At 36.6% G+C, this 17,080-nt stretch overlaps 1 protein-coding gene across 1 annotated transcript; it reads left to right on the top strand.

Annotated features, from left to right (window-relative positions):
- The first annotated feature begins 6,486 nt into the window (after window positions 1-6,486).
- On the top strand, window positions 6,487-15,208 carry LOC145611536 (large ribosomal subunit protein eL20z-like). Its single transcript, XM_081666875.1, has 4 exons — window positions 6,487-6,793; window positions 11,009-11,084; window positions 14,238-14,352; window positions 14,687-15,208. The coding sequence occupies exons 1-4, from the start codon at window positions 6,571-6,573 to the stop codon at window positions 14,744-14,746; spliced, it is 474 nt and encodes a 157-aa protein (XP_081523001.1). The 5' UTR covers window positions 6,487-6,570; the 3' UTR covers window positions 14,747-15,208.
- Window positions 15,209-17,080: the final 1,872 nt, after the last annotated feature.

Genomic DNA, 17,080 nt, shown 5'->3' with positions numbered 1-17,080 from the left:
GTAATAAGAGTTGAATTTGGGTGAGAATGGAGGATTGAGTGAGTTTGAAGGAGGAGAAGAGGAGTTTTTAGAGAGAGAAAGAGGGGAAAATCGTGAGATGAAGGAGTGAAAGTGAATTTTTTTTTAGGTTTAAACCGTGTTTACAGCAGCTGAAACAGGGTACGCACGGACGTGCCAAATTTGGCACGGACGTGCGTATTCTGGCAGTATCAAGTAAAGTTACTGCCTGATTTGGCACGGACGTGCTGGGTCTTCTAATCCCTTTTCTTCACATTCTCTTCAGTTTTGCTCCATTGTCACGGCTTCTAACCTCGGTTTGTTATCCATATGCTTCAAATCATCGGTTTTTGGACCTAAAAACTCAACAAAAACACTAAAAACCCGTGAAGCAAGGGATACACAAAAATTGAATGAAAATAAGATAGAAGTGAACCAAAATGCTAATATATCAAGTAAACAAGGTTCAAAAATCACCCTAAAATCGTATCAAATAACAAGTTATCACCGCCCCACGCACATTCCAAATGATGATCTTCATATTAAGATTTGGGAAGTTTTGGAACAGAAGATTCTTTAGTTCCTCTGTTTTCCTTGATTTCAATTTGGGAATCCAATAAGTCTTTGGTGGGAGGGGAGAAGTGCTTCCCACTCCTCCCCTCCAAAATCCGACCACCACCACAACTAGTTCCCTCCAATTTTCGAGCATCCCACCTCCTTCCTCCTTTCCCCTAACCATTGGTAATTGGCGACACGCAGCCCACCTCCTTCCTCCCCACACGCACCCCACCCCTCGTCGAATTTCGCCCCTTTCCTCTAACAATGGACAACTGGTGATAATCAACCATGAAATCGGCCGGTTTAAGGTTGAAATCAACCATTCAACCCCAACATCAGCCGATTTCGGGCATTTGTGGCCAATTTTGGTGGGGAAATGGCTGTGATGGGTTTTCTGGTAGTGGTGGGCTAGGAAGGGAGTGCCTATGGTGGCTGGCTAGGCTTCGTGTGGAGAGGGTGTGTGTCGGTGGTGGTGGTGTGGTGGTGGAGGTGGGGCAGGTGCTGGGTTAGTTTTAGGAAATTTAGTTTTTTTTTCATTTTTCATTTTTTTTTATTTTCTCTTTTTATTTCAACCAATTGCATATTGACATGTGTGCAAAAAATCTAATTCACAAATGTTTACCTGATTAATCGGTTTCAAGTCATATGGGTACAATAGAAATTAATCCCATACAAAGTTGGGAAGGATAGTGAATAATCGAAAGGAGGGATTATTATTGGCGGACGAGGCAAAGTTGGGATTAATGGGGGTAATTTTTCCTAAAACAAAAAGGGGAAATTGACAGGAATAAACCCAACTTTATTCGATTCGCTTAAAATAATCCCAACTTTCGAATATTTTTTAATTATCCGAACTTTGATATGAATTTGCTTTTAATAGTCCCAGATAACCGATAACTTGTTGTGTAGGTAATTTTTTTTTAGATTTAATTTACACACGTCACCACGTGATTGGTCAATATTTTTAAAATAATTTTAATGTTTTAAAAGAAACATGATTATTTGTTACTAATCAACCCATAATTATTTATTCAAAAAAATTAACACTTAATTAACTCTTTTTAAAAAATTATGTACTACACTTAGGGGCCGTTTGGTTGGGGGTAATCAAGAAAGGGAATGGGAATCAACTGGCTCGATTCCCTTTGTTGATGTTTGTTTTACACTTTTAATCATTCCCTTTACCCTCTTCATTACCCAAAATCCTTCCAACTCCATTCCCCACCCCCCTAGACTTTCCCATTCCCTTTCCCTACCCACCTTCACACCACCACATCACCACCTTCACACCTACCAACACCACCGGAAAACCAGCCCAGACCACCGCCGCCCTCCCCTGACCACCGTCGAGCCTCCCCCGACCACCGCTGCACCTCCCCCAACCAACGCTGCACCCCCTCCCCCGCAAAAACCACCCCTAGCTCCGATCTCCTGCTCCCCCGAAACCCCGGAATATTACCGACAGTCGCCGGAATCTCGCGGAAAACTGATTATTATTGCTAAGATCAATCATTTGAAGCTTCGAACAAGACCCAATTGCACTCGGAATCGACCCATTGAGTCTATTTCTACTCAAATCGAGTTTCGTGAGTGAATTCAATGACCTAATTTTTCTGGGTAATTCCCCTTCAATCCCATTATCAGAAAAATCAACAAATTGAAGAGATGAAAGGGTGCTGAAATTTACCGGCAAAGACTAGCTTAGGGTTTTCGGGGCTGGTGCTGTTTTTTTCGGGGGAGGGGAGATCAGGGCTGGCGCGGCGAGGGGAGGGGAAGGTGCGGCGAAGGGCGGCGAGTGGTGGAGGAGGTGCGGCGGTGGCTGGAAATGGTGGGAAGTGAAAAATTGATGAAATGTGTGGTGGTTGTGGTGGTGGTGGTGTGGTGGGGAATGATTCCCTTCGTTTTAATTAAAAACAAACAATAAAGCAAAAATAGGGTATTTTCATTCCATTCTTCTCCTTTCCCTTTGTTCATTCCATTCCGATTTCCTTGTGCGAACCAAACGGCCCCTTAATTAACTCTTTTAAACAAATTAACACTTAATTAATTAATTAATTTAAAACTAAATAATTAATAAATACAAAAGTTTGATGTTGCAAAGTACAAACCAGAAACCACGCCAGCCACCATTCCACCAACACCAACTAGTCAACGACCTAGCCACCTCCACTTTACCTCCCCTGGGTCACCAACACCGACCCATCCACCTCCCCAACCCAATCCTACCATAACCACCGTAAATCAAGCGGCGTCCAAGAACAGTGGCTAAAGCATAATCAACAGCGCGGTCGGAAGGCAGACTACAAGCTGCCATGGAAGAAATTGGCGTTGGGCGGCGCTTGGAGGGAAGCGAGGGAGTTGAGAAGGCAGCGACGACTGACTCGATAGTGGGTCGTTGGTTTAAAAGGATTACGTGATGGTGGAGGGCTGGTGGTTCAGAGGGTGCGGTGGCGCGGCGTCGTCGCGGGAGGAGAGGTTCTGGGCGTCGCCGGAACTGGAGGCAGGGGGTCGCGCTAGCGGTGTGAGTGGCAGAGATGGTGGTTGGGGCTGCTGGGGTGGTTTTTTTTAATTATTTAATAATTTTTTTTTGAATCATATTTAATACTCATTTTTTTTATTTTTTCTTAAAAAAAATAACTTTTTTTTCATTTTTATTTTTTGACCAATTAGGTGCCAACACGTGTCATTTAACTTGTTATAACAAGTTAAGTGACCGGTTGGGACCATTAGAAGCAAATTGATATTAAAGTACGGATTATTAAAAAATAATCGAAAGTTGGGATTATTTTGAGTGAATCGGCCAAAGTTGGGATTATTCTCGTCAATTTTTCCAAACAAAAAAGAGGGATAAATCAAATGACCAAATTAAATTATTATTTTGAAATTAAATGATGTTACTTGTTGATCATCATAGAAAAATATCATATTAAAAATAAATCTTAGTTGATCACCATGAAAGATCCCAAATTTAACTTGAAATTTAAGTTGGCAATATCTCAATGACACCAATTTAATTTTTTTTTTTTAAAGTAAGATACATGGAGGAGTTTAGGTACGTCTTCTCACAAGACCGTGACCTAAACTATCAAGGAGTAAAAAATAAGAAAATTTACTATCTAAAAAAGGATCTATATCTTGATGAGTTGGAGTATAGTAGCTGAGAGAGGCAACATAGTCTGCTGCCCGATTTCCTTCCCGATAGATGTGTCTTGCCTGAAAACTCGAAAAAGAATCCAAAATAGTCTTGACATCCGCCATAAGAAGCTGAAGTTTCCAAGGACAGCTAAAATGACCCTGCAAAATATTAATAACAGTAAGATTATCGCCTTCAATAAAAATATCTGAAATATTAAAATTTCTAGCAAGAAGGAGGCCATTGCGAAGGGCAATAGCTTCTGCAAGGTAGGCCGGACAAGAGCCTAAATTATAAGTACGACTGGCCACATGATTACCCAGGTGGTCTCGAATGACCACACCTGCAGTAGCAGAATTCTGATTGGCAGAACCATCAAAATTAAGTTTACAAAAACCGAACGGGGGTGGGGACCATGAGACAATGGATGGGGGGTTAGGAGGAGGTGGCGGTGGAGGAGTTATAGTAGGAAAGTGGATGGCGTCAAGAAGATATCGTGACTCCCATTCCTTAAACATAGAGAAAGCTCGAATAAAAATACTATGAATATTAGCAGAAGAGTTCTTAAAAATAACTGCGTTACGATGTTTCCAAATGCTCCAAAACAAAATAGCTATCTTTGGAAGGAGTCTAGGCAAATTGACTTTGAGAAAGCGAAATAAATCATGGATGTGATTAATTTGAGGGAAGTAACCAAGCCATTGAAGGACGGAAGTAAAAGACCAAAGTTCCAATTGCCCTTAACCAATGACACCAATTTAATGCATACTATAACCATTGACACAACTTTGTCTCTATGGTAAAATTGACTCCAACTTGGTCATTAAAGACCATAAATGACATTCATTCCAATGTTCGAAGGGGGTTTTAGTCTCCTTAATTTAAGATTTTAATTAAAAAAAACTAGCTCTTTATTCATTATTATAGGTAATTAAATTTATTTAGCTTTTTAAATATAAGTTTAATATTTATTTATAGTATCCCGACAACTAAAACATATTCAGGTCACCGAAATGTGGTTTTTACTGACCAAATTAGTGTCAATTTAATTGTAGAGATAAATTTGTGTCAATAAATATAGTACACCTTAAATTGTCGTCAGTGAATGTACTTTTGTTAAAATTAAAAGCTGATAAGTGATAATTGACAAACCACAAACCTCACAAGTCACCTCTAGTTAAAATGAAAATCTAACAAGCCTAAATTGAACCTAGCTTAAACGGCTCGGTCTTGACTTGTTTGAAGCTGGCAAATGGGTCATTCGGATCAGGTACGGGTCGGTGAATTTCAGGTCAAATAACATTCGAGTCGGGTCAATTCGGGTTTTGGGTATGACTTGGGTCAAGTATCAAGTCGAGTTTGAGTCAAGTCAAATTCGGGTCACGTACGTTCAAGTCGAGCATGTTCAGGTCATGTTGGGCAGGGCCGTCCCATACAATTTGGGGGCCCTGTTATAGTTTTAAAATAAGGCCCTAAATAATTTAATTTGTAATTTTAATTATAAAAATTTTCCTCTATTTTTCCCAAGATGTTCATATTCAGAGGTATATTTCTAATTCTAAGAGGCATAGTACCCAAAAAAAAAAAAAAAAAAAAAAAAAAAAAAAAAAAAAAAAAAAAGATAAATAAAGGATCAAAAGAATCTACATCAATATTTCTACAAAAAAAAATTAAAAAAAACTACATTAGTAAACATGAGAATTTCTTTTTTTTCATAAATGAAATCATATTTCTGTTCTAAAACGAAAACAAAAACTTACCCTATTATTCAAATACGCATACCTCATTGCTACCCATCTTTAGCTCTTATCCCATTAGTAAACAATCCACAAACAAGAAATTATTGTATTTTAGTTTATTTCCTTTGAGATCAAATTTGTTTCTACTTCGTAATATTGAGATTTAGTGAAAATATATTGGGTGATTTATTTTAGGAGTCTAAGAAATTAATTTTCCCATTGGAATTTTTTTCTCCTAAAATTCATCTAATTGACTAATTAAAGAGGAAGGCAAGGTGCGTAGAGAAAATTGGGTAAAAACAAATAATAAAAGAAGAACTAAAAATACATTGAAGATGGAAGGTTTTACAATTTTGGGAATTGCAATGTAAAAGACATTGATTGGGGTAATTAAAAGATGTACGTAGTAATCAGGAGCATAATTAATTAATAAATGTTGTTTTGTTGTGGGCTAATTTGACGTTGACTGTGTGCAGCGAGAGAAAGAATCAGTGAGCTTTTTTTTTTTTTTTCTTTTGGGCTTCGCGAAAATTGGGCCCTCGGTTTTAAGGGGCCCTGTGCTAAGGGTCTGTTTGCACAGGCCCTTAGCCGACCCTGATGTTGGGGTTGTTTCATTTGTGGATCAAGTTCAAATCGATAATTTTATATTTTGTTATTGTTATAAGAGTAATAAGAACTATCAGTTTGGTTTATGAGTTTGACTACAGTTGTAAATGCACAATTTGAGTCATTTTTGACACCAGATATTTTAGTTAAGTTATAAGGTAATTTTAGTTCGGGAACTTTGGATCAATTTTGTGTTAGGTCATTTCGTGTATCTAGTCAACTTCGGGTCAAAATCGGCTCAACTCCATTTTTATATTAGGTTGGTTGCATTTCTGAGTTGATGTTTTTTGGTCGAATTCGGATCATAAATCGGGTCATTTGGATCGGGTCATCAGCTCTGGGTCAGGAACTCAGGATTGCCAGGTCTACCCCCAAGGCCCCAAGGCCCCAACTCGCCAAGAAGCCACGGGGAGTAACGCGCTAACTGCTGTCAACTACGTATTTACCCCGAAGAGCTGTCTCTAATTCTCTTCTATAGTCGTGGCAAAAAGAACCCCATTGAAACGATCATCAAAATTCAGACAATTGAAATCAAAGATGACAGAGAAAGACAGAAAAGGAACAACCAGCACTTCCGGTGCAACTGCCCCACCAGATCTTGTTCAACCGGAACAACAGCCTTATTATGGGACTTTTCAAGGGGTTGCCTGCTTCACCCAACCACCGCCTCAGCCGGTCATCGGTTTCCCTCAGCCTGCTCCTCCACCTGGTGCCACCATCCTTTCTAATTATTATGCTCGGGGTTATCAGACTGTTCCTGGTATCTTCTTTTCCTTAATTTCATGATGATTTTGTTGGTTTGTTTTGATATATTTGTGGGAATTCTGAATTATTGCTATTTAATTGTTGATTTGTGTATCTTCTTTGTGTTGTTAAATGCCTAGATTGGTGTAATTGTGCTTTATTTGGGTAGTTGTTAGGTTTGAGGAATGTAATGCTGTAATAGTCAGCTTTATTGGAGTGAAATAAGAAGTTATTGATCATATGTGTTGATGTGAAGCTTTTGGTTTGCTTGCAATACTCGAATGTTCGAGTTTACTGCGTGGGCTTGGAGGGTTTTTATTTTGGGCTTGTAGTATTTGAGTTGACAATTTGGTGACTGAAAATGAATAGAGTTGGTATTTTCATATGAGATCGATGGATTTGTGGCTTGAAAGTGTGCAGATAAGATTATGCTAGTTCTAATTGGGCATGGATTTAGGTGGGGTGACGGTGTGTTAGATTGGAGGAAAGAAAGAACAAGGTGGTGAGGTTCGATTTTGTGAATAAGGGTATAAATATTGAGATTCTTCTTTTATGATACAATATTCGAGAATGTTTATAAAACCTTCATTTAGTTGGAACCTGAACCTTATGTTGAGTTTAGGTAGATGTTTCATACTGCAAAATTTAATCTTTGAGATGATCCTAATATGTATATACTACCTCCGTTTCTTAATTTTTACAACTTATGAGGGTTGCACGGATTCCAAGACAACATTTGTTTATAAGTTTTAAATGGAGGGAGAAAGATAGAGTCATAGAGATGCATGTGATGAGGATAAAAATAGAGATGCATGTGATGAGGATAAAAATAGAGATGCATGTGATGAAGAGAAAGATCGAGAGAAATGACAACTTAAAAAGGAAAGAAAGCATTTGTTGCGGATAATATGAAACATTTTATTTTTTTGGCAAATGTTGCAAACAATATGAAACGGAGGTAGTATATATTTTTTGATAGTGTGACAATCCTAAGCAAGCTTAGTGCAATATTTATTTGGGAGCCCCATTAAATATAGTCGAAATTGTTCCATATGATCAATAGTATGAATTATTAATCTTTATTACCATACTTTTAGGACAAGTTAAATATAGATGTAAAAATGAGGCTCCGAGATGGTCAATACATTTATGATATGGTTCGTAGCATGTTTACCCTATAATATCTCTGGCTAGAAAGTAATTGGTTTGGTTTCTTGTTTAGAATTAAGTTAATTTGAATACGTGTGTGTTTTTCACATGCCCATATCTCCCTCCTCCGGCTACCACAACCTTTGTTCATCATCACTCATTTCTCGTCTATTCACCACCACTGTTTTCCCTTTATCTTTCATCCAGCCCATTCTAGAACCAGGTTCACTAGTATCAGATCGCTGGTGAAACAAAATTCATCTTGCTGAAATTGGCTACCCTTTCTCCAGACCCATAAACAAAATTGACTAATGTCTTTGGTTGATTTGATTTCAGCTGGCCTTTAAATTACTTTTTCCACCTCCCTATTTTAAGTAATTACTCATGAGTACAAATTGAACTATAATTTGATTGAAATAAAATGATCTGACACCTCTCTCCACTCCCCTTTAAAAAGTTTGTTTTGATTGTATGGTGATACCCAAGATAAGTGTAGCAACCCAAAATTGATTTCTAATTATCTATATTTGAATTAAATCCAGTCTAATATGGAATTAAGTTCAAGGTGAGCTAAGAATTAGATGTTGGACTTTAAACGAGGTCCAATGTTAAGGCTATGGTAGTTAAAATTATTAAATGAGCTATATGAGTGTCAAAGGAGATCTCTTAACTCTAATTTGCTATAAACGAAGGCGTGCGTTGTAGAGTGTGAATGGATTCTTAAGAAATCAACTCAAATCACTAGCGCACAAAGACACAACATGGTGGAATGAGGATGCAAGAGTGGCAATTAAGAAGATGAAACATTGTCACAAAATACAAAGGAAGCTAATAGGTTGCTTGGTAGATGGAATAGGAGTTTGGGGATTAGGGAGTGGGAATTGAAGGATGGGAATTCATAATTCATTTATATTCCCCATCCTTTGTTTGACATGGTATTGGAAATAAGATTGGGAATAGAATATGAAGTTGCTACTTTACCCTTTTTAACATTGTTAAGGTTTTAAGGTATATTGTCATTTTGCTAAAGCTAGATAATCTCTTTTCTATTACTATCTTACCCTAGGCAATAAAAGTATGGGAATAGAAGCTGAATAGTCCAAGCCTAATCCCACTAGTTAAACCTGTACCACTTAAACAAACAAAAGATTTTATTGACATGGTATAAAAATTCCCATTCCTATTGCCTACACTCCCACATACCAAACACCTCCTAAAGGTAAGGCAAGAAAAGTTATTTGCGAGCTTGGGTTGAGCTATATAAGCATGTTTACTACAAACTAGACTTGATGGTGAAGTTAAAAATCTTGAGAATAGTTTGGAGGAGGCAAGTGATGACCAAGGACATTTGTATGATGAAGTGTGTGAAGGAAAAAATCTAAAGAATTATTTGTTAATAGAAGCCAAATCTATATTAAGGATTAGGAAGTCGATTGGAGTTACGTTATGAGAATTCAAAAAAATAGAGTTAGGGAAGGCATTGAAGAATATGAAATTGAGGAAAGTTGTAGGGATGGTATTACTATCTGAAATGCTTGGGAAGATTAGTAATGTGTGGATCACAAGTTTAATAAGATTTGTAGGACAAACAAGATATTGTTATATTGGGTAAACACTCTTGGGTTCTTAATTATAAGAACAAAGGAGATGCATAAGATTGTTCAAACTATCAAAGGGTCAAGCTTATGAGTCATACAATGAAGATGGGAGAGAGACTGGGAGAGTGGTAGAATAATATTGATGAAATGTCCTAATATCTTAGTTTATATCTTTAGTCATGTGATACATGTAGAAATACTCGTGCAGATATTGGAGATGCACAACAGCACAAATAATCATTCGCTAAAACCTTAAAAGAAAATGAAAAGTAAATCACCGAAAAACTTCTCTTTATTTTTATCTCAACTTTGCACAGAATCTACCAATAAGAATTGCATGTTTAATGTTTTTTTTTTTGTTGGAACTTCTTTATTTAAGAAAAAGCAATGCCTTAGTACAATCATTGTATCTACATTCCCAAGTTTATTATGACCGAGGTATCAAAATCACACCCGACCCGATCTGAAACCGACCCGAAAAATATTTGAACTTGCGTGGACACAATAATTTAGCATGACTCAACTTTGACCCGTCCCAACCTCATCACACCTGATCCGATCATCCGAATTGGCACTTCTAATTATGACTACTATCTTTCTAGCAGTTTTTTATTTCGAAAAAGATTTACTACTACGGAATATCGTTAAACTTTTTGAAGGATCATAAAATAATGTCTATAGGAATATTTGGAAATTTTGAGAGGTTTAAGGGAGGAGAAAGAACCTTCATGGCAGTCTGCTAGATGGCTATAGCTTGAATATTGTGGATAAGAAGAAATGACCAATTTGTGAAACAAGTTTTTAAGTCAGGAGTCTTTGCTAGGGTAGGACTGTGTATCTTGCTTCTCTATTATCCTTTTTCCATTGCCCATATTTCAATTTTATAGTTCTAGCTTTAGTGATACTCAATTTGATTAGCATGCTATTTCTTTTTTTTCATTTTTGCCTTTTTGGCCTTACTCTCTCTCTCTCTCTCTCTCTCTCTCTCTCTCTTTTTTTTTTTTTTTTGATAAAAAGTCTTGTATCATGAAGAAGTTATCTATGGAATAAAGTTGATGTCTAGATATTAGTGCCCCAATTCAGATCGATTTCCATACAGCCATAGTTGGTTTTTCATCTAAACTGAAATTATGTAGAAAATAAATTTATTGTATGAAGGGTGAAAAAGAACCCCAAACAACAAGTTTTATTGGATCATTGAAGAATCTAAGTGATGCTGGATTACTGAACACTTTGGACAGTATTTTTTGTACATCTTTTAAGCTGAAGCAGAGTCTTCTATATAAAAAATTTGGTGCTTTGTTTTTAAAACTTTTGATATGCTTAAAACTGCTATTATTATTTCAAAATTATGCTTAAGAAATCAATACTCCAAGAATATCTATTAAAAAGCTCTTGGGACTTCTATTTTTTTTGGTGTAATTATTTATATACATTTTTGTAGTGTTGAAGTTGTGTTTATTGACCAGCCTTTTTATGGTTAGGTTATGTCATTGCTGATGGAAGACCTTTGAGGGAGCCAAGACTTCCTTGTTGTGGAATTGGCATTGGCTGGATGTTGTAAGTCTAATGTCTTACTTTTTAGCACTGTCTATTATTCATTCTATGTAATTGCAGCTAGCCTCTTGTTTCATCAAGTGACTTGATTAATCTTTAAGCTCTTTTCTGGCCAAGGATCTAGTTATGTTTTTGGATGAAGCATCATAGAAGTGCTTAATATGATTTAAAACTAATGTTCGACAGATATGTGCATGCTATGGTGCTTTGTGATTTGTGGCTGCAGAATATTGTTGAAAGTTGTCATTCACTGCTTTCTTTTCTGGATAGATATTAGTCTACAGCAAGCTATGTTAGTGGTGCATACTTGGAATACCTTTCTGGAAATTGATAGTAAAATTTGAACCTTTGAGTTGTTGAATGTTTGAAGCTTCGTCTGATCCTTAGCTTGATATATATAATGCATGTGGTTTCCCTTAGTGTTGTTGACTTAATATATAGAGCACACTCTTTGATCCATGTATTATTATTTTGAGCAATCTCACACATGTCAAGTCTTCGGTATATGGTTGAAATTGCATAGTTAGTATTGAGTGGCATTGAATATTGTATTGTTCTAGTTAAATAATCTATGATGTTATGTTGCCATTATGTTTAATGTCTAGCCATTGGAGTGAAGATATATCCAAAAGCAATACCAACATATGTGGAGTAGCCTTTGATAACTATTGATTAATCTGGCCTTATATCTGCTGGCAGAGCAATCTGGGTTTTAATATAAATAAAATAATAGTATAAAAAAATAATAAAATAAAATAAAATAAACAAAACAAAAGAGAGAGCGCTTGAAGAAGAAGTAAAAGAAAGACTTATGTCTATTAAGTAGCTCAATGTTTCATTCTTCTGAAACACCTTTAATTCATACTCCTTGGTTCCCTGTCACATTGTGACACCACAAATTTGGGTTTAGACCCCTCGTATATCTTTAGAATAGGCTTTTTACTACGAAATACAACTTTAGGTTTCAAATTTAGTGATTTAGCTTGTACAGTATATGGCAAGAGGTATGTTGTGGACCAAATTGATGTTGCCGTGATCTAATTCTTGATCTTTATACTGATGATACGGCTTCTTATTTTGGATAATTTTATTTCATCCCTCTTTTCTTTCTGATGCCAGTTAGGAGAAAAAGAGAGATTATTATCTTTGCTTACTTTAATTTCACCAATTCTTTTCCAGCTTCTGTATCTAGCTTGCTTGCTTCTTTGAGCTGGTAATAGTAGTTGCAAACTGAACGTCTGAAACCAAAATCTCTAATACTCCCTCTGTTCGTGAAAACTCAACTCACTTTCTATTTTGGGGTGATTTAGCTTTTACAGTATTTCATTTTTGGCAAAACCCTTTTTTTTTTTTTTTTTTTACCTTACTCTTTCTACCTTACACTATTCACACCCTCATCTCACGCTTATGTTATTTCTCCTTTGCTTACACCGACCCACCTTTTATACTCCATTTTACTTTATGCACTAATTTACTCCTTATTTTTTCCCCAAAGTTTCATAGAAACGAGAGTTTACAGTTCCTGAGTCAGACTTTTGGAAACAGGAGTATATCTATATATCTAACTTTCCAAGATATCTATGTATATCCATATGTGTATGGGACAAAGTAGGAAAATTGGACCTCTTGTATCTAGTTTTAACAATGGTTTGGTTTTGTAATTTCTTCATGGTGGCCTTAAAGATTGGAAAATTCTATTTGGTGGAACTTTTTTTTACCATAGTTTCTATTGACCCTCTTCATTTGATTAACTCTATGTAGTGTCATTATATTATTAAATGGCTAACCATTTCTGATTTTAGGATCATTTTTAACCCCGATATCCTAACCTACCCCCCAAATATTTAACTAACCCACATTACCACCTTCCACGTTCCACCCTACCCAAAACCAACCCCTTCCCCCACCATTATTCCCGGCCACCCCTCCTTCATTATTCCTGACCCACACCCTGCTGGCCAGCACCCTTCCTCCCTCAATCAACCCGCCACCCAAAAACCAATTTTGAAAACGGCGACTGAGGTTCAGAAAGGATCTGACAACAACAGTGATGTTGCTGCGACAACTGTTACTTTCTCGGTTTTCAAGCCACAACTTCAGGCTCAAGCTATAAATGCTGCTGCTGCTGTTCAGTTCTACAGGGTTGCGTGGGTTAGGAATTTCGGGGTGGTGGGTGTGAGTTTTCGGGGTGGGTGTGGATTTTTGGGGTGGTGGATTTGAGCTTTGAAGTGGATGGGGTTTTCGTGGGTAGGTGTTTTCGAGATGGGTGGGGGGTTTTTGGGGTGGAGGCCAGGTCTGGGTTTTAGAGGTGGTTGGGATTTTCGCGGTGGTCAGTAAAGCTTTTCGTGGTGGTGAGGGTGGGTTTTGGTGAAGTGGATAGTTTTCGGTGGGTTTCAGCTTGTGAGTGCAGGTTAGGTGGTTTTGGTGGCTTAGGTAGTGGAGCTAGGTGATGGTGTGATTGTTAACTAAGGGGTAGGTTAGTGATTTACTCGCTATGTCTCTAAGCAAATATGGGTAAGACTTTAAAATCATTGACCATAAAATATTCTTAATCTTTAACAGATAATATAATCATGTCAGATCTTGTTGGATTCATCTCATTGTATATTTTATTTATATTTTGTTTTTATAATTTTATATGTATGAAAATGGAGATAAAACCGTTTTAAGACGTGTCTTAGAGACTATGGGGCAAAATAATAGGGACAAAGGGAGTAATTGATTAAGGTCAAATGGTTAGCCATAAATCAGTAGGTTAGCTAATTCTAGTGGAATTAGGCCTCTACATAGACTTAATCAATTCTAGGGAGTCACTTGAAATTATAGTCAAATTTTTTGTCCGCTAGATAGAAAATCCGAATGTAAAGGACCACCATGTAGAATCCACCCCCCCTCCCCCCGCCCCTTTTTTTTTTTTTTTTTGTGAGATGATCCTGCTAGGTCAATATCCTGCTGTGAAAAAATATTTTGCGTGATGAATACACCCTTTTCATGAGGATTATCGTGATGTCCTGCCCTCAACGTGGGGGAAATGAATACACCCTTTTCATGAGGATTATCGTGATGTCCTGCCCTCAACGTGGGGGAAATTTTAAATTCTAGTTCAACATCTCTCTATTGTTCTAATGTTCATCTTGACCCTTCTCTTTTTGCAAGGTTTATTTCTGGTTTCTTCTTTGCGGCCTTACCTTGGTATGTTGGAGCCATGATTCTACTTTTTGGCAGACTGGATTACAGAGAGAAACCTGGGCTTGTTGCATGCATGGTAGCTGTAAGTCTTTTTAGTTTTTCACTTTTTAATGTACTTCCCACAATGTTGTCTAAAAGTAATCTTGTCTTCATGAACTGATCGGATTAATACAATTCTACTGAAAGTTGTTTTAAACTCTGATCTTAACAACACCATGCCACCCCCTCCCCCCACACCCCCCCCCCCCCCCCTCTCCTTCCCAGGAAAGGGTAAAAAAAGACAATGTAGTGTTTTTGTTTTAAAATCGTATATTTAACCTTATTTAGATTTTATTATGACATGGGCGTGTTCATGTTAATTGAGGATATTACTCGTGATTATTAACTAATTTCTCCATCTTTCTCTTCTGATGCAGACTATTCTGTCTATAATTGCTATCATATTTGGTGTAACAAGTGGTGATGACTTCTGGTGACAACTTGATGTTTACAAAAGAAATCGAAGTTGTACATCCTGCCTTCTTGCATGAAGCAACATACATCCTCCTCTTTTTCCTGTATGAATTTGCTGAAATCCTCGGTTGAATTCGCTGTTTATAACACCTCTTATGTGTCAATTCCTATAAGTTGGTATAAATGTTCATTTGATACTTGAAATGTTATGGTACTTTGGCGTTGAGATTTGATAGTGCCTGCTGACAACAATATAATTTGTACAGTTTTGTGAGTCGTTATTTGCTGGAAGAAAGGCTGTTTGTCCTGTTTTGTGTGTACGCAACTACGCGTATATTCATCACTGTAAATACAGCAATATGCTCTTCTGATGTGTCTGTTTGGCAACTCTTATTGTGGATTTGTTGAGTAAGGGGTTAATTTGTCAATGGTTAAATATTAATCCCTCCATTGCCATTAATGGATTAAATCTTTTATAAAAGTTATGCATAGATCTTAAGAAAATGAAGCTAGCATTTAGAGTTGCACCAAGTAATTAATGATGTTGCATTAGTATTTTTATCTCACACTTAGTTTTGTACTAGGTTAAGTCCCGTGCTATGCACGGTAATTTTTAATACTTAATACTTATCATTAGTTTAACACTATTATTTAATTATAAAATTTTTTACCTAATTGTAAAATAGGATGAAAGTTCTGCAATTACAAAATTTAATAAAATTTATCACACTATTATTGCATAATATTGTATAAAAAAAAATACTCATATTATCTATGTTTGAATGTGTACAAATGGAATATACTTATTAAATATGAAGTGAAATATTATTGTATAGTTTGTATTAAAAACTTCTCTAAGAAGCTTCGGCTAAAAAAATAAAAATAAAAATAAAAACTTTTGGAGGGAAATTTTTTAACCAGGAGATGACATGTGTCATTTCTGGTTTCGCCTTTAGTATAAAGTTATAGATAGATAGGTCGTTTTTAGGAAATTTGAGAAATTACATTTTTATCTTCATGATAAACATAAAGTGTATCTATGGGTACAATGTAATTTCAAATTTTGGTATCTATAAATAAGCTTGTACTGTGGCTTAAATCTCTGAAATGAAAACCCTAAAACTTGATTGTTACTAATCATGTGTTTAATTCAATTTCAAATTGATTTTTTTTTTTCCCATAAGAATGATAATTAGAAGTATTGATTAGAGGTGTGCAGCGTGCTGTGCCAGGCCGCCACGGGCCGTGCCTGGTGGTGGCTTGTGTCGTGTCGTGCCTACATCTTGGCGTGCCATGCCGTGTCGGGCCACCATTTGGCATACACCAGCCCACGGCACGGCCCACGTGCCTAGCGTGTCGTGCCTTGCCGAACACTGGGCCGCCCTTTTTTTTTTTTTTTGTAAAAAATTTATCAATATACCCCGTATTTATTTTGAACTTTTAAAATGGGTATACTATTTTTTTTTTGCAACTAAAAATGGGTATACTATTTAAATAATTTTATTAATTTATGTTTTTTATATTATTGTATTATTATTCTTATTTTAATTATTATAGTTTTTTATTATTATTATTTATGCTATTTTTATGGCCATGCCTGGCAGGCCGTGCCGCCCGTGGGTTCGTGTCGTGCTCGTTCCGAATTTTCAAAATCGTGTTCACAGCATGGCCCACTGCCCAATCCTCGGTTACCGTGTCGTGCCGTCCACGGGCCGGCACTGCCCATGCCCACCTCTACTACTGATATGATTCTAATACAATTCCCGTAAGTTTCCAAACCCCTTTATTTGTAGTTTGAGCTACTGGACTATTTGTTTGAAATTCTTAAGAACAACCACCAAACATACAGTATTTGGAAGAGTGATGAATAACTCAAGTGGTTAAAGCTTCCCTCCCAAATCCTGTAGATCCGAGTCTCAAACCGCTCTTGTGACTCTATTAACACAAAAACACATACGGGTAAATGTTCTAATAATTATATACCTCATACATTCAGTAAACCTAAACATCCACTTGACCAATTTTTTATTTGAGCTTTGAGAACCAACTTCCACTGAACCATCTGAGCTATAATCTTCTAACGTAAAAACTCCCAACTTTTTTTTTTTTTTGGGTGTAAACTTAAAAACTCCCAACTTTGAAAATGAGTAAAATGATTACCACACAATACCTTAAACCCTAAATTCTGCAAGTCGGAATATAATTGAAGAATAATACTAGCTTCTAATCCAATCAATTTAATGAACTTGGCATTAGTAGATCACAGAAGAATTGATCAAATGAAAACCTATTATTGATTTATGGCTCTCAATAGATACTTTAAAAATTAAGTATACATGGATTACCACCTTTTGGTA

The sequence above is a fragment of the Chenopodium album genome, chromosome 24 (genome assembly GCF_948465745.1).
Source record: "Chenopodium album chromosome 24, dcCheAlbu1.1, whole genome shotgun sequence".
In the NCBI taxonomy this organism is placed as follows: domain Eukaryota; kingdom Viridiplantae; phylum Streptophyta; class Magnoliopsida; order Caryophyllales; family Amaranthaceae; genus Chenopodium; species Chenopodium album.
Note: the sequence above shows the minus strand (reverse complement) of the source record. Positions and strands in the feature narration are given on the sequence as shown.

Excerpts from the sequence above, each read along its gene's own strand:
- LOC145611536 (XM_081666875.1), top strand. The coding sequence starts at position 6,571 with ATGACAGAGAAAGACAGAAAAGGAACAACCAGCACTTCCGGTGCAACT. Across the intron at positions 6,794-11,008 it reads GGGTTATCAGACTGTTCCTG|GTTATGTCATTGCTGATGGA; the intron begins GTATCTTCTTTT and ends TTTTATGGTTAG. Across the intron at positions 11,085-14,237 it reads ATTGGCATTGGCTGGATGTT|GTTTATTTCTGGTTTCTTCT; the intron begins GTAAGTCTAATG and ends TCTTTTTGCAAG.